The sequence below is a fragment of the Camelus dromedarius genome, chromosome 13 (genome assembly GCF_036321535.1).
Source record: "Camelus dromedarius isolate mCamDro1 chromosome 13, mCamDro1.pat, whole genome shotgun sequence".
NCBI lineage: Eukaryota > Metazoa > Chordata > Mammalia > Artiodactyla > Camelidae > Camelus > Camelus dromedarius.
In genome coordinates this window covers 13,120,738-13,145,088 of record NC_087448.1, presented here as the reverse complement: position 1 = coordinate 13,145,088, position 24,351 = coordinate 13,120,738, and the positions used below count along the sequence as shown (strand labels likewise).

The 24,351-nt window shown below is 40.7% G+C and overlaps 1 protein-coding gene across 2 annotated transcripts in view; it reads left to right on the top strand.

Moving 5' to 3' along the window:
* GPC6 (glypican 6) overlaps window positions 1-13,999 on the top strand; it is a 998,128-nt gene extending 984,129 nt beyond the window's left edge. For both annotated transcript variants that reach the window (XM_010980224.3, XM_064493031.1), the window contains 2 exons: window positions 4,127-4,302; window positions 9,596-13,999. In XM_010980224.3, coding sequence (XP_010978526.2) covers window positions 4,127-4,302; window positions 9,596-9,798 — 379 coding nt within the window. In that variant the 3' untranslated portion in view covers window positions 9,799-13,999. The remainder of the gene's footprint in view (window positions 1-4,126; window positions 4,303-9,595) is intronic.
* The last annotated feature ends 10,352 nt before the right edge of the window (window positions 14,000-24,351 follow it).

Here is a 24,351-nt window from a genome sequence, read left to right as displayed (position 1 = left end):
TTACTAACCTTCAAATCCCATTAAATCTTGTGAACTGTGTGTCCCTTTCCCTCACTACGCACCTCTTTTCACCAAAACAACTACCAGCAGTAACGAGTGGTGATGAGAAACACTAAGCACTGGTAAGTTCACGTCCCTCCCCCCAGCAAACACATTCAGACATCAACAGATCTTTCTAGAAGCACTGACTCGATGGAAAGGAGTGATTTTTAAACCATGGCAGGCACCGTGCTGGCCAGGGGAAACTTGGGGGGTGGGGGTGAGTCATGTTTAACGTCTCTTATGTGGCAGGGGCTGTCAGTTCTGCCAGTGACGGAGCCTGCAGCCACCCACAACGTTGTCTGTATGCGCACCCCCCAAATTCCCATGGGACTTTTTCACCTAATCAGCTGTAAAGGTTGGCTGCAATCAAGGACGCTTACATCAACTGTATGAAGGTAGACGTTGTCTTAGTCTGTTCAGACTGTGTAACAGAACGGCACAGACTGAGTAGCTTAGAAGCAACAGGAGTTTACTTCTCACAGTTCTGGAGGCTGGAAATTCAAGTTCAAGGTGCCAGCATGGTCAAAGGAGGGCCGTAGGCTTCTCGCTGTGTCCTCACATGGCAGAAGGGGCCGGGAAGCCCTGTGTGGCCTCTTTTATAAGAGCTCTAGTCCCAATCATGGGGACACTCCCCCTAGGCCTCGCCTTCTAATACTATCACCTTCAGCATTAGGTTTTCAACATGTGGGTTTGGGGAGAACACACACCTGTAGACCATAGCAGATGGGAAGAAAAAGTATTCTGCAGAACTGCCCAAGATTTAGTCCTTCCCCGTGCTCTTCCAAAATGGGGAAGGTCTACTAGAGTGTTCACAGAGGCCACTCACTTTCCACACCAAGCATGAGGTATTGGCCAAAGGTGACAACCCCCACCCCCAATTTGTCCTCATTTCTGGGTTGTCCCTGCCCCAGGTCAATGTGCATCCAGTCTGGGAACATGGGAACCATGATGGTGCAAAAATAGAATGCTGTCGTGCCAAAGAGCTGATGCAAGATCTAACAAAGGGAGGACTATTATGGGTTCAGAGATGTGTCTGCTTTTGCAGGACATGAGCGTCGTGTAAAGAGATCAAACAACTCGGGCAGCAAAGAAAAGGGCTGGTGCTGAACTGGGCATCCACTGCCCCCTCAGGCTGCGCTCTGGGCATCCACAGATTTGGCCTCAGGGTGGAGCGCTGGAGTGACAAAATGGACATTTTCTTTCTCAACTGTGTTTTTCCGTTTAAGTTACCACATTGTCTCTCAAGTCACCCTTTGAATACACCAAAAGGAGAAAAGGATCTTGAGGACATGGGCACGCTGTGACTTGTTTTCATTAAGTGGCTGAGCATCAGCAGACACAGTTAAGAGGCTGGGTTTCTTTGCCGGGTCTCCCGTTGTTCCTGCACGCTCAGACTCCCGGGGCAGCATCCCCACGTAAGCGATCGCAGTCAGCCTCAGATGGATGAGCCTTGGCCAGCCCTGCCGTGCGCGCAGCATCTGAAAGCAGCGAAGTCCTCCTCTGACTCAGGGAAGGTTCAGCTCCAGGAACCGTTTTTCAAAATGCTGAGGAGCAATACCAGAACCTGCCAGCATTTTCAGCCCCTCTGAGCTCCTGTGTCAGCCTTGTATTGTTTATTCCAGTGAGCTTCAGCAATTAAGTAGAGCTCACGGAGCCCAGCACATATAATTGAATGTCAATAACAGTCAATCCAGTGTCATATTTTAGAACATACATCAGGTAGACCATCTCGGAATCTGACAAGATTTTACTGGTATGCCAGATATATTAAAAGGCAGCACACACATTATGCTCAACTGCAAAAATAAAGAAATATATTTCCATGACCTTTCTAAAAAATTTCAAGTAGGACACTTTTAGGGCAGTACATACTGTGAAGTTTTATGGAAAAGAATTTGCAATGCACCCTGTGAGTTTTATTGTTCATTACATAGTGAACATCATGACACTGGTTTTGTTCAAGATGTGGATGAAGACATGGAGCTTCTTCAGGGGACCTCTGATTTCAAGTGGGTAAACCAGCTCATACACAAATACATCATGCATGAGATTTCAACACCAGCAAAAAAGGCTTACCTATAAAGTTTCTTTGTGTGTTTCTATTTCTTCTTTTGGTGGCTGATGGATAGAGCCTTTGGTTTCTGAAACTCGGAAAATAACCTGCAAGAAGGGGAAGAATTTTAAGCATGAGTATATTGTACGAGAATATGCAAACAGGAAGGACAAAAAAGAGCAATGGAAGGTTTTTGGGTTTTTTTTTGTTTTTTGTTTTTGTTTGTTTTTGGCTTTCAAGCAACACTAGGAGAGGCAGTAAAAGAATAGTAATGACAGCAATTAGGCAGGGCTGCCACCAGCCTGTCGGGTGCCTGGGATGGAGGTTCTGACTCCCCTTGAAATCCACACTTCATCACTCCACCTTGGTCTGTGCCCTGAGGGAGAACTTCTACAAACCAAATCATTAAATCACTGGGACATCCTTTCCTGCTGGCTTCCAGCTGGGTTCAGCCAATGGGAGGCAGCAGCCAGAGATCAGAAGGAGGGACTGGAGAATCGGGGTATCATTACCTCAGCTCCCTCCCTGAGGGACCTTGGCTTGGCTGTTGCAGGGTCATGTGGCCCCATTCCGTGGTTTCATTCTTGTGCATTCTGATAATAGCTCCATCCTCTCTGGACCTTCTGCTGTTGCCAGCCCCAGGCTTCTTCGCCATCCTGGCTGGTTTCCTTTAACTCTGTTCACACCTTTGTAAATATCTCTTCTCTAAACTCTCTTTATTGCTCCTTTGAGGGTGCCATCTGTTTCTTATCAGGATATAGACAAATATAGCACCTCTGTAGGAATTAGAAAAGGCACCCAGATGGGTACAGGAGGGTTCATTATACTATTGTCTCTACTTTGGTGTATATTGAAATTTCCTAAAATAAAAAGATTCCTACCAAAAAAAAAAAAGGAAAGAAAAAGGCACCCCTTTCAGTGAATGGTGCCCTGCAAGTGCACTCAGGCTGGATTTCAGCTCCAACCTCCTCTCTCAGCAGATGACTTTGGTGCAGTGCATGAACTGCTCTACCAAACTTGGAAGCTCTATAAGAGTGGGCAGGACCCCCAAAGCTGGAAAACTGCTTAAAGAGAAAGTGAGGATTGACCTGGGTCTCCAACAATATTTGGAACTTAAATGGGAAAGTGTATTGATGGCAAGGGTAAGATGGGTCCAGGGAGATTCCATAAGGCAAGGAGGGTCCCTTGAAGGGAGTTACTGCAGCCTAAGAAACCAGAGACAAGATGGAGAAGGGTTTGGTTGTTGAGCCATAAAGTGTGAGTTGTAGTTTATGATCAGAGGTGCTCCAAGCGCTTTGCTGAGATCTTTCGTCTCCACTGGTATAAGGGCTGCTGAGGCTGTGGACATTGGAAGGACTGACAATTTGGACATTTTGACATTGTAACATAAATTTGACATTTCATTACAAGGTGGAGAATTGAAGAATCTTTAATTTTGCTCTTTCATTCCGTAATGAGTTAGACCCAAGATTCTATTGCCAAATAAAAACCCTAATGAACACTTCAATATTTCAGTGATCACTGGTTGCTCCCCCAACTTTCCAAAGATGGATTTTGGTACCCAGAAGTTTCTTCTGATTCAAACCTGAAGTGGGGCCTCCTCTGTTGAGAAAGCCCAACCACATCCAAGGGGACACTCTGGGATCACGTGTAGTTCACAAGTCCAGCGAAATCCTCAGGAGAGCTGAGGAAGCTGTCCAGTCTTTGACATGAGTATCTAACATTTGGGATGGAGGGAGAAAGAGTAGTTCGTTTTAGGTAATAATTTCTGTAAGTCCCCAGTTGCGTATTCATTTGTAGGCAAGCCTACCTAAGAATTCGGTGCCTTTAAAAAACTACTCTGAAGACATTTTAGCCATATCTTCCTCTGGGAAAATGTATGCCTTGTTTTCACTGTTTGGCCTTTTTTCCAGGAACCAAGCCCCATTTTGGCCGATGTTCCGGCTCACTGTTAGAGACAGCGTGGCAGAATCCGGGTTCGAGGTCCCTCTTACCTCCCCCTAATCTCTTCTCTGCCTCTTTGCCCTGCAGATACTTGCCTGAGATCATGAATGATGGGCTGACCAACCAGATCAACAACCCCGAGGTGGACGTGGACATCACACGGCCTGACACGTTCATCAGACAGCAGATCATGGCTCTCCGCGTGATGACCAACAAACTAAAGAATGCGTACAATGGCAATGACGTCAACTTCCAGGACACGAGTAAGAAAGCCTCTTCCAGTACCAGTAACCTCCAGAGTGAAACCAGTTATAGAAGATTATACCAAAATTTTCCTTCAAGAGCAATATGTACCTTAACACTTGTGTCATTCCTACCCCATCTGCAAAGCTCTTTATAATCCTTTGGGTGGAGAGCGCAGATCCACAAAACTTAGGATGCTACTAAAATACTAAGTGCTCTTAAGGAATAGTTTCAGTGGCTGACATTCAGCTCCACCAAAGCTAAAACTGAGTTGCATCTGCCAAACGATCCATTAAAGATAAAGCAGCAAAGTAATGTTTTCCCATGCCTCCTTTCCCCATCAGCATTTATGTCTCTGTCTCAAATCCCTGTCCCTCCGCCCAACCATCAAGAGCAGAATGTTCTCCAGATCGCTCACTCAGACAAGGCGGGGCTGGGATCTGTTTCATCGCTTATGAACTGAGGGCTTAAATAGATTATTTCTTGAGCCTCAGGTTCCTTTTCTATAGAATAGGAAGCATTCCTGATTAAGGATTGTTGGGAGGTGCAAATGAGGGAGGCCATGTGTCAAGGAGCTAAGATACGATCTCGTGTGCCATGAAACTAACTGCATTAGTTCTCTCTCCAGTCGTGCACACACACCAGCCACTGACATGTGTGTCTGAAATAGAGAAATAGTAACATGCTGATGCAGTATTACACATGACTGTTCTGTTAAAGATCACAAAATCTCACAAGTGATTTGAGAGACTATTAAAGGCACATGGAATGAAACTGACTATATTTGGGTTTTGGCTAAGTGGTTTCTAGGTGCATAAGGATAAAAGCAAGTTTTGTTGTTTTTTGTTTTGTTGTTTTAGTTTTTTAAAAAATGTATATTCTCATAGAGAGATTTCTTCGAAAAGATTTCTTGAACATAAGATGTAGAGTTGCCAGTGATTCTGTAATTTGGTCACTGAAGCAAAAGATGGTGCTTGTGTGCTTGAATTAATGAGCTAGAAAGAAACAAGTTACAGATGGAAGACATTAAGTCATCTAAGTCTTAACCATCATCCTACCAAGTTGTCCCCTGCAGAAAATGTTCAGTAGTTATTTCCATTTTTTAATAACATTTTTATTGAGTTATAGTCAGTTTACAATGTTGTGTCAATTTCCAGTATAGAGCACAATTTTTCAGTTATACATAAACATACGTATATTCATCGTCATATTCTTTTTTGCTGTGAGCTACCACAAGATCTTGTATATATTTCCCTGTGCTGTACAGTGTAATCTTGTTTATCTGTTCTACATATGCCTGTCAGTATCTGCATATTTTGAACTCCTAGTCTGTCCCTTCCCACCCGCCACCCCCTTGACAACCACAACTTTGTATTCTATATTCTATGTCTATGAGTCTGTTTCTGTTTTGTATTTATGTTCTTATGGTTTTTTTAGATTCCACATATGAGCAATCTCATATAGTATTTCTCTTTCTCTTTCTGGCTTACTTCACTTAGAATGACATTCTCCAGGAACATCCATGTTGCTGCAAATGGCGTTATGTTGTCGTTTTTATGGCTGAATAGTATTCCATTGTATAAATATACCACCTCTTCTTTATCCAGTCGTCTATCAATGGACATTTAGGCTGTTTCCATGTCTTGGCTATTGTAAATAGTGCTGCTATGAACACCGGGGTGCAGGTGTCTTTTTGAAGTAGGGTTCCTTCTGGCTATATGCCCAGGAGCGGGATTCCTGGGTCATGTGGTAAGTCTATTCCTAGTCTTTTGAGGAATCTCCATACTGTTTTCCACAGCGGCTGCACCAACCTGCATTCCCACCACCAGTGTAGGAGGATTCCCTTTTCTCCACAGCCTCTCCAGCATTTGTCATTTGTGGACTTTTGAATGATGGCCATTCTGACTGGTGTGAGGTGATACCTCATTGTAGTTTTGATTTGCATTTCTCTGATAACTAGTGATATCGGGCATTTTTTCATGTGCCTATTGATCATTTGTATTTCTTCCTTGGAGAATTGCTTGTTTAGGTCTTCTGCCCATTTTTGGATTAGGTTGTTTGGTTTTTTCTTATTAAATCGTGTGAGCTGCTTATATATTCTGGAGATCAAGCCTTTGTCAGTTTCAACTTTTGCAAAAATTTTCTCCCATTCTGTAGGTTGTCATTTTGTTTTGTTTATGGTTTCTTTTGCTGTGCAGAAGCTTGTAAGTTTAATTAGGTCCCATTTGTTTATTCTTACTTTTATTTCTATCACTTGGGTACACTGCCCTAGGAGAACATTTTTGAGATGTATGTCAGATAATGTTTTGCCTATGTTTTCTTCTAGGAGGTTTACTGTATCTTGTCTTATGTTTAAGCCTTTGATCCATACTGAGTTTATTTTTGTGTATGGTATAAGGGAGTGTTCTAGTTTCACTGATTTACATGCAGCTGTCCAGTTTTCCCAACACCATTTGCTGAAGAGACTGTCTTTATTCCATTGTATGTTCTTGCCTCCTTTGTCAAAGATCAGTTGACCAAAAGTTTGTGGGTTCATTTCTGGGCTCTCTATTCTGTTCCATTGGTCTATATGCCTGTTTTTTATACCAATACCATGCTGTCTTGATGACTGTAGCTCTATTCCACTTTAAATAACTCAAAGATTAATTTTCTAAGTGCAGGATAATTGCCAACCCAATAAACTTGATGTAAAATTTCTCAGCATCCACCATCTTTACCAAACTTCTCCTTCCCTCTTCAAAAGAGAAAATTATACAAAGTTTTAGCCTTTTCTGCTTCTCCCCTGCTCACTCCTTGGCCTCACTCCTCCCGGTTTATCCCTTCTGTCTTCTTTATCTAACAAAATGCTTTATTTTCTAGAGAAGGACTATTGGAATAAATAGTTCAAGCTACATAAGAATTAGTTGATGTTGGCCTTCATTCCCTCTCCTCTCTGACCTAAGGAGGTTATATACTTGTCAATCTGCAAAGCTTAGGGAATGTCCTTGAGAAGAGATCTTGCTCCATTTCCCCTAAAAAGAAACTAAAAATTAGCAACACCTACAAGCACCACTGTGCTCTAATCCCAGCACCGAACTTGGCCTTCTATTGTAGGATAATGTCTGTCACATAAACCACTGTCACATCTTATAGCCGTCATCTCCCCTTACTGCTTTTGACATTTTTAAAATTGCCCCTTAAATACTTGCATTTGTGAGTCCTTTTCAGAAAGAGATGGGGCCATTATTTTTCTCAGCTAGAATCTCCTGCCATTATTTGCTTACCACATTTCTAATATTCTAAATCACCTTAATAATATCTTTGTAAAGGTTATATTACTTCTTGTTCATAATACCAGTGTTTAAAACAATTCCCTTAGCAATTGTGATATCTCTGAATTTAATTAATGGGCATTTTTTCCCCTTGTAAAGGTCACTAAAGATAAATTAGAGAAAATGTTAAGAACGTGGTATATTGTAGTCAAGTGATCTTATGTGGTATTTAGATGTCCTATTTAAAAAAAAAAAAAAAAAAAAAAAAAAAAAAAAAGAACTGTGCTGAGTTTAGCCTTGCTTTTTCCGGGAAGGAGGGGTGGGACATTGGAAGAGCCCCAGCATTTCCTCCGCTTTAGGTAAATAGCATCTGGCAGCCAAGATGGCTCCAGTCTTTAAGGAGCAACTCAAAGAGTGCATTACCACCCTGGGCCACCAGGGGGCGTTTAGGGCTATTGAGTGGAATCATTGAGCAAACGGGGAAACAGCAGACGTTTACCAGGCTTAACAGTTTCCTAAACCCTCCCAGGAACGTTATCCCACTTATACCCCGTAACAGTTCTGTGAAACAGGTATGATTATTCTCATTTTTACAGGTGAGGATGCAGAGCTTAGCGAGGCTAACTGGCTTGTCCTAATTAGCGTAAATAAAAGATGGCAGGTTAAAATCTAGGTCATCTTTGCTGTAGGAACCGTATTTCTTTCCATCAGGCATCATTGCATACATTGGGTTTGATGCTCTCACACATTTTATCAGATTTTCACGTGTCCTCAGCAAGGTAAATGTTATTGTCAGTATCTCTTGAGTTGAGGAAACTGACAGAAGTTGAGGAAACTGACAGAAGTTGAAGAAACTGCCCAAGGCACATTTAATTATTCAATAAGTATTTATTGTGCACCAGCTGTATACCAGGGACCATTAAAGGCAATGGGGGACACAGAAATGAGCAATATACACAAAGTGTCTGCCCTCCACAAGTATACATTCTCATGGAGGGAACAAGAGAGCAAGCAATTAAATAATAGACTTGCAAATGGTGATAAGTAGCTAGTAATGGATGGAGACTGATTTGGGGCCCAGGTCTGAGAAGCATGAAGGAACGAGCAGGCCCAGAAGGCATGCTGGGCGTGCAGGGAAGATGCCAGGCTAAGATAGCATACTAGGTGGGCACCTGGGCATTGGTTTCAAGCAGAGAGAGGCAACTTTTTCTGTAAAGAGCCAGATATTAAGTATGTTCAGTCTAGACTGCCATACATGAATGCAGAGTTAATCCAGATAACACAATGGGTGTGGCTGTGTTCCAATATAACTTTACCTATGGACATTGGCGTTTAGATTTCAGAGATACAGCATTCACACATCACAAAATATTATTCCTCATTTGTTGTTTTTTTTTCTCCTAATCACTTGAAAGTAAAAAAACCATTCTTGGGATTATGGGCCATACAAAAACAAGCGGCAGGCCACACTGTTCTGCAGGCCGTGGTTTGTTAACCAATGGTTGAGTCAGAATCCATCCTTGTGCTTAGGAAGAGAACAGCCATGGAAAAAGTAGCCCAAAATATTAATAACAGGTGCCTTCCACAGCTATGTGCTGCTGCTCCTCTGAGTTCCTGCTTGCATTGTTGGTTTTCCTCTTCAGTTGTTTTCCTTTAAAAATATCCTTTCAAAATCCTTTGTAAAAGCCTGGTATGCACTGAGGTCAATAACCCTCAGGTACATAAAGAGCAAAGAATGAAATTTCTTAAAGTAACTTAAATATTGGCCAGAAGAAGAAATACATTACAGATTCCAGCATGGTGGGTATAGCCTCCCGTTGGGTCTAGGGTTCACGTGCTTTTTCAGTCATGTAATTCTGGGCATCAATTAACACTGAGTTTCAGGTGTCTATTTAGATACAGTCTGTCCACCCATCACAGACCTGCCCATTAAAATCTAACCGGGCAAGGTGGGGTGGGGTGGGGTGCAGGGCCCTCAGATGTGGAGATGCCCAGATCTCTTGTGTGCCCTGCTCTTTCCTGGTCTGGGGTCTAACTCTCTTTTTCTATCTGTCCACACCAGGCGATGAATCCAGCGGCTCGGGGAGTGGCAGTGGGTGCATGGATGACGTGTGTCCTACGGAGTTTGAGTTTGTCACTACGGAGGCCCCCGCCGTGGATCCCGACCGGAGAGAAGTGGACTCTTCTGCATCCCAGCTGGGCCACTCCCTGCTCTCAGGCTCTCTCGTCTGCGTTGTCCTGGCCTTGCCGAGACTGTGCAGATAATCCTGGGTTTTTTTGGTCAGATGAAACTGCAATTTTAGCTATTTGACCGGCCAACTCACATCTTTTCTTACACTCTTGGAAGATGGACCATGCCACAAAAACTTACCGTTTTCTATGAGAAGAGGGCAGTACTGCACTCTGCCTCCCTTTTTGTTTTCCCAAAGAGTACCGGGTGCCAGACTGGACTGCTTTCTCCTTCCTTCAGCTATCTGTGGGGACCTTGTTTATTCTAGAGAATTCTTACTCAAATCTTTCGTACCAGGAGATTTTCTTACTTTCATTTGCTTTTATGCTGCAGAAGTAAAGGAATCTCACGTTGTGAGTTTTTTTTTTCCCCCATTTAAAAAAAATAGGAAGAAAATAATTTTCCTTGCAAAATCAGGCCAAACCCCAAGACAACTGCATTTTCAACAAAGACGCGAACAAGAGAGAAAAATAAAAGAGCTTTCACGCTCTAAGTTGGGCATTATCAGCCAACTCCCAGTGTAAGCACTTCTGTGACAAATCGGGTTGATGAAATGCTCCTGGGAGAAAGTTGGAACATTTTTTTAGTGTAGTGAAAATACACTGTTGTCTTGGAGGTCTTGCACGCTAACCACACAATGCCAAACTGATCTGGAGGTACTGATGTAAATTTAGAATTCCATCTTTAATAGGAGAGCAAAATTTGCTACGACTCAGCACCTGTCTCTCACCCTGCCCAATGTCAATTTCAGTAATGGCCCCATTTTCCTTAATTCTCTTAATGTCTGTCCACTGTATCCAATTGGCACAGGCTCTTCCCTTCATGTCCACTCACTAGTGGACCCCTGCACAAATTCATCCTCCTCGAGGATCTGACACGAAAAGAATCTTCAACAATACAATTGCTTGCTTGACGTAAATTAGATGTTTCTGCCCCATGCTCATTACAGTTCTCAAAGAAGAGTTCTTCTAATGAACCAAGAAGCAATTAGATCCATAAGTGAGTTTTCCTTTTGACCTATTTGCTTTATGTCAATTGGTTTCTGCGTCACAAGGGCATTCTCTTGCAAAATAACTCACAACAAAAAGAGTCAAGACAAAAAAAATATATATATAGTATTGACATGGAGATTTCTTTCACTTTTTTAGTCTTAGTATGATCATCTATTTTTATATCTATATATATATAAAAATCACAGATTTTAACTTCTTAATTCCAAGCTCAGGGTTGACACACCTTTGTAACGAAAATGTTTTGTCAACCAGCTCTTCTTGTTTTGTGCTGCTCAGAGAAGGGATTCCTCAATGATCTGTGAGCACCAAGAATCAAGAAAGAGAATTTTTACGTATCTAACTGTCCATTTATTAGAAGTTTGCCAGGGCACACCCTTCTCGCATGAACGTGCTTGTCCTGGGTTCTCCAGACTGTACTGAACTCATGGGCAGGGCCATGGGTGTGCAGAACTTTCCCAGTCATGGAAACTGTATGCGGAAGGAATGTGTTATTCACGCAAAACCATTGCTTTCATGTACAACGCCTTCAGCCTAGGATTCCTGCTTGGCACTTGGAGAAATGTCCTAATTCGAGAAGTCAGTTTAGAGCCACAGCCTAACTGATCCACCAGGTGTGCCAAAGCCAGGTATTACGCTCCCCCTGACAGAGAGAAGCAAAATAAACCGAACTGGGGCTTTATGAATACAGTTGGCTATCCATATGTTTTTTGGTTTTTATGATGCATCTGAGGTTGGGAAAAAGTAATGCTTCAAGACACCATGATATGCCAGTCACATGTTAATTTACCCATCGGCAGTAATGACACGTTAATGGTATTTTTCGATCTCTGTACTCATCAAGATTCTAATTAGTTATTGATTTAGTCATCGCATTTAAGTAGAACACATGCGGCACAATAGTGTTAAGTATATTTGAGCACTTTGCAAAACTGGAAATATTTAGAAGCATCTATTGCTATTGTATGCCTAATGAAATATGAAACGTAGGATTCTAAGAGACTTTGTGGCATCTTTTCATTTAAATCTTCATGAAATTAACACTTAGTCTAAGTCAGCATTACACACTTTCAGAAAGCCATCCATTTCACCGCCAAACTTCAGTTGCTTATCATCAATTACACATAAAACATCTCTATGAAGGACCAATCATTTGTGTTTTTCATTTTGTTGTATGTTCAGAAATCCATATTGTCTTTCTCCAATAATTAAGGTGCAATACAAATTAAATCCATCGATTTTCCGGAATATTTGAGTCATAACTTGTTTTTATGGCTTTAAGCTTCAAGTCTTTCCTTTTTAAAGTATCTCCGCATTGTTTTCTGTGAACTAGATCAGAATGCCTTGTTTTCCCTGTGCTTTCACCCCCGCCAGAAAAAGGTTTTGTGCATGTGGATGAATACACATTATATTAATGAATGTGAACCCATGTTCTGTACACACTAAACACACGGATAATATATAAACGCCTGCTTCCTTGGTTTCAGCACCTTCATTATCAATGCTGTTTGTACTGGTGAGATACAGTGATCCGCGTGAGCCAGGCAGAGAGCTGAGAGGGCTATCAGTTAATGATGCCACAGTATTACTCACCTGCATGGATGTGGCCCAAGTATCATTCCCATTGTATTTCCTGGTTTTTATCATCATCCTACGCTGTCACAAGATTTTTCAGACTAATTTAACAAGAAAAATTTTTTGTGCCCTAAGGGAATTTGTTGTATCTAGTTAACCCATTTCAGTAAGGACTTTGGACTCTCTCCCTCCCCCTCAAATTAATTTCTCTCATTTTAGCATAGAGATAGGGGATGCAGTGATGCTCCATTTTACTTCCTGACCTGCCCTCCCTTGCTTTTCTGTCCCCTGAGTTCTGTAATCACATCATCACCTCTGTTATGAGTAGAGAGGAACGGGCTCACTGAAATCAGATGCTAGAAATTGTCGGGTGATACTCATAACTGCAAACACTTAGCTTATTGAAGTGCCTCTATTTACATGTTCTTTAGTTATAATATGTATTTTTCTAACAGAAATACACGTCTGTAATTGGTGTATATTATCCTTTGTATGTGTTATAACAAAAGCTGAACAGAGGCTAAAGTCTTTAGCAGAGAAGAATGGATTGCAAATTCACGAGTTACAGCCCCACCTTATGGTTCTGTATTGAAGGACAGCCATGACAACCTTCCCTTATTTGAATGAAGGTCAAGTCGGGACCTTGATTGGAGCCATCGTAGAACACCATTACCACTAGCACTCTGACTCCCTTCCAGTGACTTACCCAGATCAGTATCTTGTATTACCTGCTTTAATCGTGAGGGATAGCAAACACTGCTTTGTCTATGCTGAAAAACGCTATTATTCATTGACAAGTGGTAGTAATTATAAAAGTACCATTCGGTAAATCAAACACACTGGAAGTATTATTGGACGCAGAACCCTGATATTTAATTTATATTCCCTGCTGCAGACATTAGCCTACTCTAATTCTTTAGCCATTACATACATGTTTTGGCTACACACTGAACACCAACTAAAGTCCCCAAGGAGGAATTAAAAACTTAGCAAATTCCTGAGTTGTGATTCTTTTACTACTTCTCTTTGCAAGGCTAATTATCAGGTGGGTCGAGTAAAGGTGGAAGTGTGAGCAAAGGCAAGTTTGGATGTATCCAAAACTTGCAGAAATTCAAACCCGTTTCCATTTACTTACAGTCACTAAACAATCTGAATTTTAGCTTTAAAAAAGGGGGGCGGGGGAAGGGGGCAGTTTAGCTTTGCTAACAGAAGAACGAGACCATAACTTAAAAATTTGCAATGTGTTCCTCCTCGGTGGAGACATTAGCCAGTGTTTAGTTTTAGGCCAAGTTCTACAAATGGAGTACTGATTTTTATGCATTTTGGAGCCTCGCTCTATCACAGTTTGCTACAGCACGGGACTCAGGCTAGCATGGGGCCGTTTGAACCTCAGTGAGAGTGGAACAGATACTGGAATCGTTGACCTTGCCTTGTAATGAGGTACTTCCATGAAAAGGCACCTCAAGGTGGCATCCTTGTGAGGTCTCTGTGTGCATATGCATAATATATACGCAGGACAAATGTGTGCACCAATCAAACCTAAAATTTTATGTGACTGTCAAATGAATATTATTTGGATTAAGATTTTTCATTTCTGATTTGGATAGAAAATTGCTATTAATCTTGTATTAAAATAGTTTTTAAAAATCAACCAGTGCCCTTTCTGCATTTTCTTAACTATTGTCCTAGTCTAAATTTCTGAGCTTTCTAATCGTTTTGTTTGAGAACTTTTTTGAAGCCGCAATATTTTTAAAAGAAAAGAAACAGAACCGTATGTGAAATCAGCACCACTCACCTAAGTACACTTGGCATTTGAAATCAAGAGCTCTCCAGACATGTGCGGAAGAGACCATTCGCTCTTCTTTTTTATTGGTTTCTTCTCTAAGATAAAATTTAGTAGCTTGAGAACTGATGTCAGTACTTTATAAATGAAGTCAGAAAAATAAGATAATCTGTGAAAGTATTAACAGTTTCCCAATTCAGCAAATTGCACTGCTTTTTATATTTCTGAAAGTTTCTGTGCTCTCAGGAAGGCTAAATATTGTATGACATGCTAATGATTCATAATAATTCATTTAACGAATATTTATTAAACTCCGACTCGATGCTAAACCTGGTGTAGGTTCCAATCAATGATTGTCAAAACCACCACCTGGGAAGTATTCATTCTTTACTACAGTTAATCCATTATTATAACTACCTCATTTATTAAAATAATTCTCTTTTAAATAAAGGAAATCATATAAATACACTTATCACAAATATAACATTTAACTGTAAGCAACATTATAATTTAGCTCACATTAGTATTATTCTGACTTCTATTAAGTGATTTCTAGAAAATAGTTAAAGAGCTTTAGGATAATTCCATCTAAAAACCAAAGTATAACAAATCCTATTTGGAAATAAACTGAACCCAATCTCATGGAAAGTAAAAACTTCCAAATGGCTTGGGGAAAAAAATAATAAAAGCACAGCCACTTTTATCAACAATATTTATTTTTATTTGCTCTTTGGATAAATGGGCTGAGATATAGTCTGAATACACACACAAATATGAAAGGTGACATTGATTTTTAAAATACTAACTTGTGAAATAGCTAGAAAGATGTAGCCACAATTCTGTCTGTTCAAACAGACATTCCCAATTCATTTAGTACAGATACATCTCCATTCCACAGACACATTTATTTGCTGATATAAACATGTGGCCAGACATATTTTGTCAGCTCATAAATGGAGCACAGAGCAAAGCCAGAAGGAATAAGATGCCTGTCTTTGTAGCTTGCTTAAGGAGCTTGTGCTCTGGCACTCCTTGGAAACAGAAAGCAGAGCAAGAAAACAGATATTTTCCCCAGTGAGTGTTCGAGTTTGGAGAGAAGCAGAAAGAAGACAAACAAACTGGATTCAAGGCAAGCAGAAGAATATTTAACCTGAATAAAGCCATCTGCTCTTCAAGAGGAACAAATGTCTGTGGAGTTTTGAAATAAAAGAAAAAGTTGACTTAGGTGAGAACAGTCATCTATTCTTTCAAAAGGTGTGTAACAATGTAACTTCATCATGTGCCAGACACAGTTCTGGGTACCAGAGCAAGACGCCATGAAGGAACTGAGAAATGGGATAGTGACTAAGGAGGCGATTCCCCTTAGTTTGCTCCTTAGGAGGAGAGGGGAGCCTTTCCAGGTGATGCTCAGTGGAGCCCTCCCAGGTGATGGAGAGGTCCAGGGGAGACTCGCCAGGTGATCCAGTGACAGGAAGGAGACGCCATCTGCAGACCTAGAGACAAGAGATTTTCCAGCAGAATAAAAGCAAGTTAAGGATCTCAGCCCAGGAATAATTTCCGTGTCCTCTTGTGTAGAAGCGGACTAGAAAGTGAGCTGTTGGATGGTGGGAGGTGGTTGAAAAGTTAAACAGGGGAAGCCATGCTAAGCTCAGTAGCCAAAGCCATGGTCTTTTACCACCTGGTAAAGCCAGAGCCCTAAAAGGACCCATCCCTACACAGCAGCCCTGCTGGTGGCACTTACTAGTATTTTAAAGCATATTTTAGCAAAGAACGATGCTAAGATCTTTACGTATTTGATCCTTATAGGATCTCTATGATGTCAGGATAATAATGCTAGTTTTATACTGAATAAAATGAAATACAGTGAGATTAACGAACTTGCCCAGCCACAAGATGAGGCCATGATAGGAACTGAGATCTACAAGAACTTGGCAGAAAAGCGGCGGTATGTGAGGATAATTTTGGTTATTACACGCACAAGGCTGTTCCGAGAATGGACAACAAGTGTGTGAGCAGACATTTGTAATTGCTTGTCTGCACGGAGGATATATACTAAAATTTATTCTGAGATGCAGAGCCATTTAGTTGCTTTCTGTTTTAAATTGTTTTCAAAATTAAAATCCTAAGTAAATAAATGACTGATTCTGGGTTTCTTGCATGGTGTTGAAGTCAGAGTCGCTGTGAACCGAAGTTTGAGGCCTAGGTCAGGAACACGTGTACCAACTCTGCTTTCCCCTTGTCTGCCAGTTTGGCTTAAACCTCATATTCACAGAAAGCAAATCAGCCGCAGGGCTCAGCCCGACTCTCAGGGGTTCTTCCCATACATTAGTCTCGTCTGTCTGTTCAAGTGGACCCCAAATAGAAAGCAAAACTATCCAACAACTAGTTAATCTAAACAGACTAGTCTGGCTGCTTTGTTGACAAATTGACTACATTTTGAAATTATGACATTGAGACCCAGCTGAACTGAAGTCCTGGTGATGGTTTTTCCAGTTAAAATAAAGACCGGATAGTAGGGTACCCCATGCCTTCCTTCTTGGTGGAGTTAAAGCTCCTCGTATTGTTGGATTCCACCTCACGCCGTTGCCCTCCTGACCTGAGAGAACTGGGGTTATCTGTTACAGGTTTTATCCCCCTTTAAAAGGGACTCTGAATGTTTCATAGAGGTAGGTGAATATCAAGTTAGGAAAAACCTTGTCTACAAAACCCTATTTCCTTCTCTTTCATGATACAAAGCGCCTGATGTTTACATAAAGCATTTTACCCTCAAGGGAGCTTTAGAATTCATTTCCTTTCGCGATCTTCACCACACCTCCATGAAGAGTCACCGTCCTTACTTTACAGACAGAACCACCACCTGGCGGAGCCAAAGTCTTCCACTAAAACTCTTCTCTCCCTTTCTGCTTCCTTTTCTCACCCCCAGTCCACCCAAGTCTCAAAGACTTTGCTCAGAATCGCCCTGGCTCCCCGCAACCTCTCACTGATTTATAGAACCGGCCCCAGTAACTCAGCCCCAGGGACCCAGTAAAAGAGCCTCCAAGCCGGATCTCAGTAGAATGGTACTCCAAGGGCCTTCTAATTCATCTCTGGTCCAGAATCCCATACTGCGAATCAGCGTATGCTGAATTCCTGCAGGTGAAAAATTAGATGTCCCCAAATTATATTCAGCCAAAGAAGTTTTACTCAAAGAGCTTAATTAAAAGCTTGGAGGGAGAGGGTCTAGCTCAGTGGCAAAGTGTGTGCCTAGCAAGCACAAGGTCCTGGGTTCAATCCCCAGAACCTCTATTAAAATAAGTAAATAAACCTAATTATCTTCCCCAAAACAAAAACTAAACATAAATAAATAAATAAATACATAAATAAATAAAATACTTTTTGAAAAAGCTTGTTGGTAACACAATGTAATAATTGTATTGATTTTTGTTTGTTTGAACTACTGCATATGAGTTGGCATGTTAAGGCTCTTTCGTACAGCCCAGATTCCATGCATGTGTTTGTTTCTAAGCTTGTGGGTCTTTTGTTTGTAATAGAAATGAGAAAATTTTACATTGAATGGTGTACTAGTAGACGTAGAGCATGAGCCACGAGAAATATGAAAGCAAAATGGATTTCTCTAGGAAAGAAATAAAAGACTTCCCCACATCCAAAATCTTTCTTCCTCTAGAGCAGTTCTATGATCTTTCCCTTCCTTGTGTCTCACGAGCAGGGAAGGTGACGTAGGATGGCCTGTAGGAGGTTAATTGGCGAAAGAGACAAGAATAGAAAATCCAGTGCCATTTGAAATACTTGATGTTTTTGACATTTATCTGATCATTTCTGAACTTTCCCTGTGAAAATCTCCTCTCAAAGCGAAGGCTCACTACATTATTTAAAATAATGGCACTTGATGAAAAACTTAAAAAGAAATCACAAAGAAATGCCAAAAAACATACAAAAAGGTGTTCAACATCAGGGAAATGCAAATCAAATGTCAATGAGCTGACACCTCATACCAGGTAGGATGGCCACTATCAAAAAAAAAAAAAAACCAGACAGTAACAAGTGTTGGCAAGGAGGCAGAGTGATTGGAACATTGTGCACTATTGGTGGGAATGTAAAATGGCGTGGCCACTGTGGAAAACAGTATGGAGGTTCCTTAAAAAACTAAATATAGAATTAGTACATGATCCAGTAATCCCGCATTTGCAGGTATATATCCAAGAGAATTGACAATAGGATCTTGAAGAGAGATTAGTGCTCACATGTTCACTGCAGTATTATTCACAACAGCCAAGAGGTAGACACAACCTAAAGGTCCATTAATGGATGAATGGATGAAGAAAATGTGGTACGTCCCTGCAGTGGAATACTAGTCAGCCTGAAAAAAGAAGAAAATCCTTCCATATGCTACAACATGAATGAAACTTGAGGACATTACACTGAGTGAAGGAGGCCAGTCACAAAATGACAAATGCTAGACAATTCCACTTACATGAGATATCTAAAATTGTCAGGCTCCTAGAAACAGAACATAGAATGGTTTAGAAGCAGAACATAGAATGGGGACATGGAGAAGGTGTTGCTATTTAATGAGTTCAGTTTTGTGAGATGAAAACATTCTGGAGGTCTGTTGCCCAAGCAGGTGCCTATACTGTACTATGCACTTAAAAATGACTAACATGGTAAATTTTATGTAATGTGGTTTTTCACTGCAATATAAATAAGTGAATAAGAATGCAGGTGCTCTATTTTCCAAGAAGTCCAGGGTCTCGTATAGTGTGGGGAATCCAGAACAAATTTATAAACAGCTGACTGTATAGTTGCTGTGATAAATGTCATAAAAGCCTCCACCGTGCACCCTGGGATAAAGAGAGAGGCAAGGAAGTGCTGTGGAAAGAGAATCAATTTGAAAAAAAAAAAAGACAAGAAAAGACAAGAAATTTCAGAGGAACTGTGGTACATCAAATGATTAAATACTCTTCTCCACTCGCGAGGTATAAATAAGAAGTCTCTATGTCTCAAATTGTCCAAAACAGTCCCAGTTATATCTGCTGCCCCAACATAATTAACAGCACTGCCTGGTTTGAATGATAAATTACACGGTCACGGTAGGTATGAATAATGGCTATTCACAAGATAACTTACAATCAAATGCATATGACACCTTATAATTTTTCAAAATACCCACCTAATTAAGGAAGTACCGGGTAATACTATTCAAAACTAAGCTTCCTATTTAAATTCACCCTGCCTGCTTCTGTTGAAAACCATCTGGAATCAGAATCAAGAATCTAAAAATAACGCAGACATTATCAAGTTCACTATATCATCCCAACCCACAAACACCCACCCAATAGCTAAACACCTCAAAATGGACCGCGCTTGGAATGTGGTCCCAGGTAAATGACCCATCCTGCTTTTCAACTATTTTGCTGGGTATGTCAGTGACCAAAACCAGGCAATTGGTGTTGCCCCAGAAGTCGTAGTCTGGTTCCATTTGCTGTTGCTGGAAAGATGTGATTTGAGGCACAGGCTCTTCATTTGCCAATCATAGCAGTCCCATTACAAGTTTTGTTTCTTGAGTCACACACATGATCAGTTTCTTGACCTACAGCTCCCTCTAGCATGTGGAACACATGATGTTCACATCAAGTGGTACCAATAACTTCCTATTCATTAAACGTACCCTCTGCCTTTCTCTTCCACTCACATGAGCATGTGAGAATGCAAGGAAGCAATTGCTATGAAGCTATCATAGGGTTAATGAGGAATTCACACCAACTCACAGATAGTCATTCACAAATTTTACTCATCCAATTATTATTTCTAACGAACTACTTGTAACACTTTCCAATTGACTCCTACCTTGGATTTATAAAACTGCACTGCTCCCCTTAACATCTGGGAGGATGTGTTCCAAGGAGAACAAAGTGTGATATAAAAAGTGTCACCTGCTGATACCAAACATATGAAAAGATACCGCTTAGATTGAAGGTCCCTAGCAGAAAGAAACTTACTTTTGATTAAATCAATCAGCCTTTCAAAGGGTGTTTCAGGCTCTGTTTTGCAGGAGCACTTACTCCTACAGATGTTCTTTAAGTTGGGCAAGTTCATACTGTACAGTACAAGGAACTATATTCAATATCTTGTAGTAACTTACAGTGAAAAAAATATGAAAATAGATATATGTATGTTCTGATATGACTGAAGCTAGTGCTGTACACCAGAAATTGACACAGCATTGTAAACTGACTATACTTCAATAAATATATAAATAAATATTTTATATATATATAAAAAATATAAATAAAGATCAGTTGGGCATAAATGTGTAAATTTACATTGTCTATAGAATAAAGATGAAGGTTTCTACTAGAATTAAAAATATGATACAAAAATATTATACAAGACTTGCAAGATCTAGCCAGTGATCTAATTCAATTCATATATTTATATTATGATATATGTTTGGGAAGGCACATAATTGGTCAAGACACATTCCCTCCCCTCATGGAGAAACTGGTAACACTACTAAAAAAAGAATAACAGAAGATTGTAGGTACTATTATTGTCTTAATTAGACAGATGAGGAAACTGAGGCACAAGCAAGCTCAATGACTCTCCCAAGGTCACGTATATGTAGAATTTAGAAGATAGAGAAAAACACTGAAATCATTATTCACAATAGCTAAGATTTGGAAAAACCTTAGTGTCCATCAACAGATGAATGGATGAAGAAAATGTGATACACCCACACAATGGAATATTGTTCAGCCTTGAGGAAGAAGGAAATCCTGCCATTTGCAATAACATGGATGGACTGTAAGTGAAATAAGTTAGACAGGAAAAGACAAATACCGTATGATCTTACATATGTGGAATCTAAAAAAGTTGAACTCATAGAAGTAGAAAATAGAATGGTGGTCACCAGGGGCTGAGTCTGGGGCAAATGGGGAGATGTTGGTCAAACTTCCAGTTATAAGATGAATAATTTCTAGCCATTGAATGCACAGCATGGTGATTATAGTTTGAATACTGTATTATATGTTAGGAAGTTGCAAAGGAAGTAGATCTTAAATGTTCTCACCACCAAAAAAAAAAAAAGTTCATTATGTGATATAATGGAGGTGTTAGCTAAGGTTACAGTGGTAATGATTTTGCAACATATAAGTGTAATAAACCAACACATCGTACACCTTAAACTCAATATTATATGTCAATTGCATCTCACTAAAAGATGGGGGAAGAAAAAGAAAAAAAATACTGAAATCACCAGAGCTGGAAACACAGGGTGGTGACTCCAAGAGGTACACAGCTCTGATCGAACAGAGGCCACATTCTGCTCTGCTCTGCAGTAGCGTCAAGGAAAGAGAGAGGCTGACTTTGGAAGCAATGATCTAGTGTGGCCTCCACTGCAGGCAAAGTACATGAAAAATGGTCAGTGATCACCTCATTTCCATACACGCTTTTGCTCTGCCAAGATTTTTTAAATTGTGCTTCCTGTACATACCCTGGGAGGAGAATGCCTAGCTCTGGCAGGGCATACGCAAAGCCATATGTATATGCAAATAAATACCTACAGGCTAGCTTAACTGATCAAATGGAGACCTGAGGATTTTCCCCCAAAATCCTCATACTCTAAAGAACCAAACGAGGCAAAATATTGACTCGCAAAGTTCCCGTTCAATCTTAGGGGGGCTTGATGACATCAAGACAAACCACAACGACTTTGCAGCGTTTCAGAAATCATCTAACTTCTTGATGGAATCACAGTTTTATCATCATCACGCTTGCCTATTTACTCCTCTGGGAGCAGCACCCCATCATCCAGAATGTTGTCAGAAAAAATCATCCCAGCTGCTGAACTGCCCTCATCACAAATTTTTTTCCTACCCTAGCCCTGCTCTGGCGGTGGGGGAGGGGGCAGAACCAGAGGGGAGAGGAGAGTTCTGACGTTTCAGTGACAGCTAGAAGAAAGTGCTTGACATTTCCTCCACGCTCTCAGTGCCCGCTGGCTCTCCACGTCGCCCTGAGCCTTTATTAACCCCGTGTGGAATATGGCAATGTCCTGAGCCGCGGTCATTAAAGTAAATACCGTTTCTCCCCATAAGGCTCCCCTTAGCCGCTGTGTTCCCTGCACTTGTTTAGCTCACGATATTTCATGCCAAACGTTTCAGAGACAGCGCTCAGAAATCGCAAGGCAGCAAGACTGGGAAATTCAGTGTTCCCATCCATCAGGGGAAGGAGCAGGCTGCAGAGATGTTGTGTTTTGTATTTACTTTCCATTCATTACATGTTTCTTGCTGAGCCTGACTTTTCCACAAATATTGAAGCCTGAGCTGACTAATGACTCTCTATTAACACCAGCTCATGTTGGCGATTATGTGTCTTTGGAAGGCGCTTAATAATTACTATTAAAAGATTCTGCTTTACGGTGATGGCAATCATGCCAGATGTGATCTTGTGTTCTTAGACGAAGGCAATCTTGAAAAGGTTTCAAGGTAACATTTAAAAAGTCATCTTGTGTTTGGTTGCCTAGCAAGATGCCCCATAAGCATTTAAAACGCATAAGAGGCTTGAGTTCAGATAAAGAACGTGTTACCAGATGGCAACAGTAATTACCCTGTCCCCAAACTCAAATTGTGTTTATCCTGTCTTTTGCCTATGAAGTTGCCAGTACGATATCCAGCTTTTCAACCAGAGCACAGCTTTTCATATTTCCTGCTGGTACACATACGTTAATGAACGGGGCTTTTATTAACAGTTGTAAGACAAGAATATTTCAGTCATGTTGTTACACCTACTGCCTGATATAGATCATAAAGGACAAGGATAAAATTTAATTTGCAATAACTCTTTGGAGCCAGAGTAATAGTTGCCCAGGAGTTCTTTGTCAGAGCGTTCTCGGCTTTTCATTAAGTACTCAGCCACTAAATTCTTTTCAACTCTGGCAGAAGGAGCCAGGGAACACTTTGGAAGCTCTATAAAAGGCATTCGCCTAATCTTCAAATCGCTGGAAAGACTCTTTAGCATCTGTTAAAATATTTTTTTCCTTCTAATCTGCCTGAAACTAGTAGGGAGAAAATTCTGAGATGTTTCTTAATTAAGCAATAAGACATGGTGGAGGGTGGTCTAGGCTGAGTTAATCACAGTTGTAAAGCATGGGAAAAAGGAAAAGAGTTAAGTACTCCTAAATCCTGAGGCATCTAATTTCCCTCTGAATGTGCCTTTTTGCATTTATTAATAAGTCTTTTCTTGTTTCAAAAAAGGAAGATCCAAATATGGAAAAGTTCAAATGTAAGGAGAAGGGTCAAGGTTATGAGTGAGGCAGGAAAGAATAAAATAACAAATTTCTCCCTTTGGCTGGAGAGGGGAGGGAGAAGAGGTGCAGAGGACCACGTGGGACAAGGGGGCTCTCGCTTCTGCACGGTTATCATTTAGTCCAGTGGCTTCTGGGAGTGGCCTTCAGAACTGCCTCCTTAACCAGAAAGAAATACGACTGTAAGAACTGCTACATCCAAGACAACAGGGGGTGGTGGCTCCAGCGAAGGCACACGAGCCTGTTCCTCCAAAAGGAAGTCCTGATGCGAGTCCGAGGTATGTGTTCGTTCAGCACACCACTGGTAAAGAAGACAGATCTGAGAGCATAGTTCTCCTTCTCCAAAACCAGTTTGCAACCCCCTTCTTTAAAATCATCAAAAAGGTGAGCGCCTAAATCCTTAAACCTACTTTCTAGTCCTTTTTTTCAAACTAGAACCCAGAACCCCTTACACATTTCTTTTTTTTATGTTTTACATTTTATTGAAGTATAGTCAGTTACATGTGTCAATTTCTGTCACTGCGTACAGCATAATTCCCAGTCATGTATTCGTTTTCATATTCTTTTTCATTAAAGGTTATTACAAGGTACTGAATATAGCTCTCTGTGCTATACAAAAGAAATTTGTTTTTTATCCATTTTTATATATAGTGACATTTGCAAATCTCAAACTCTCAAATTTATCCCTTTCCACTCCCTTTCCCCTGGTAACCATAAAACTGTTTACTATGTCGGCAAGTCTGTTTCTGTTTTGTAGATGAGTTCATTAGTGTTCTAGTTTTCCTTTTTTTTTAAGACTCCATATATGAGTGATATCATATGGTATTTTTTTTTTCTCTTTGTTTCTTCCTTCACTTCGAATGATGATCTCCAGGTCCATCCTTGTTGCTGCAAATGGCATTATTTTATTCTTTTTATTGCT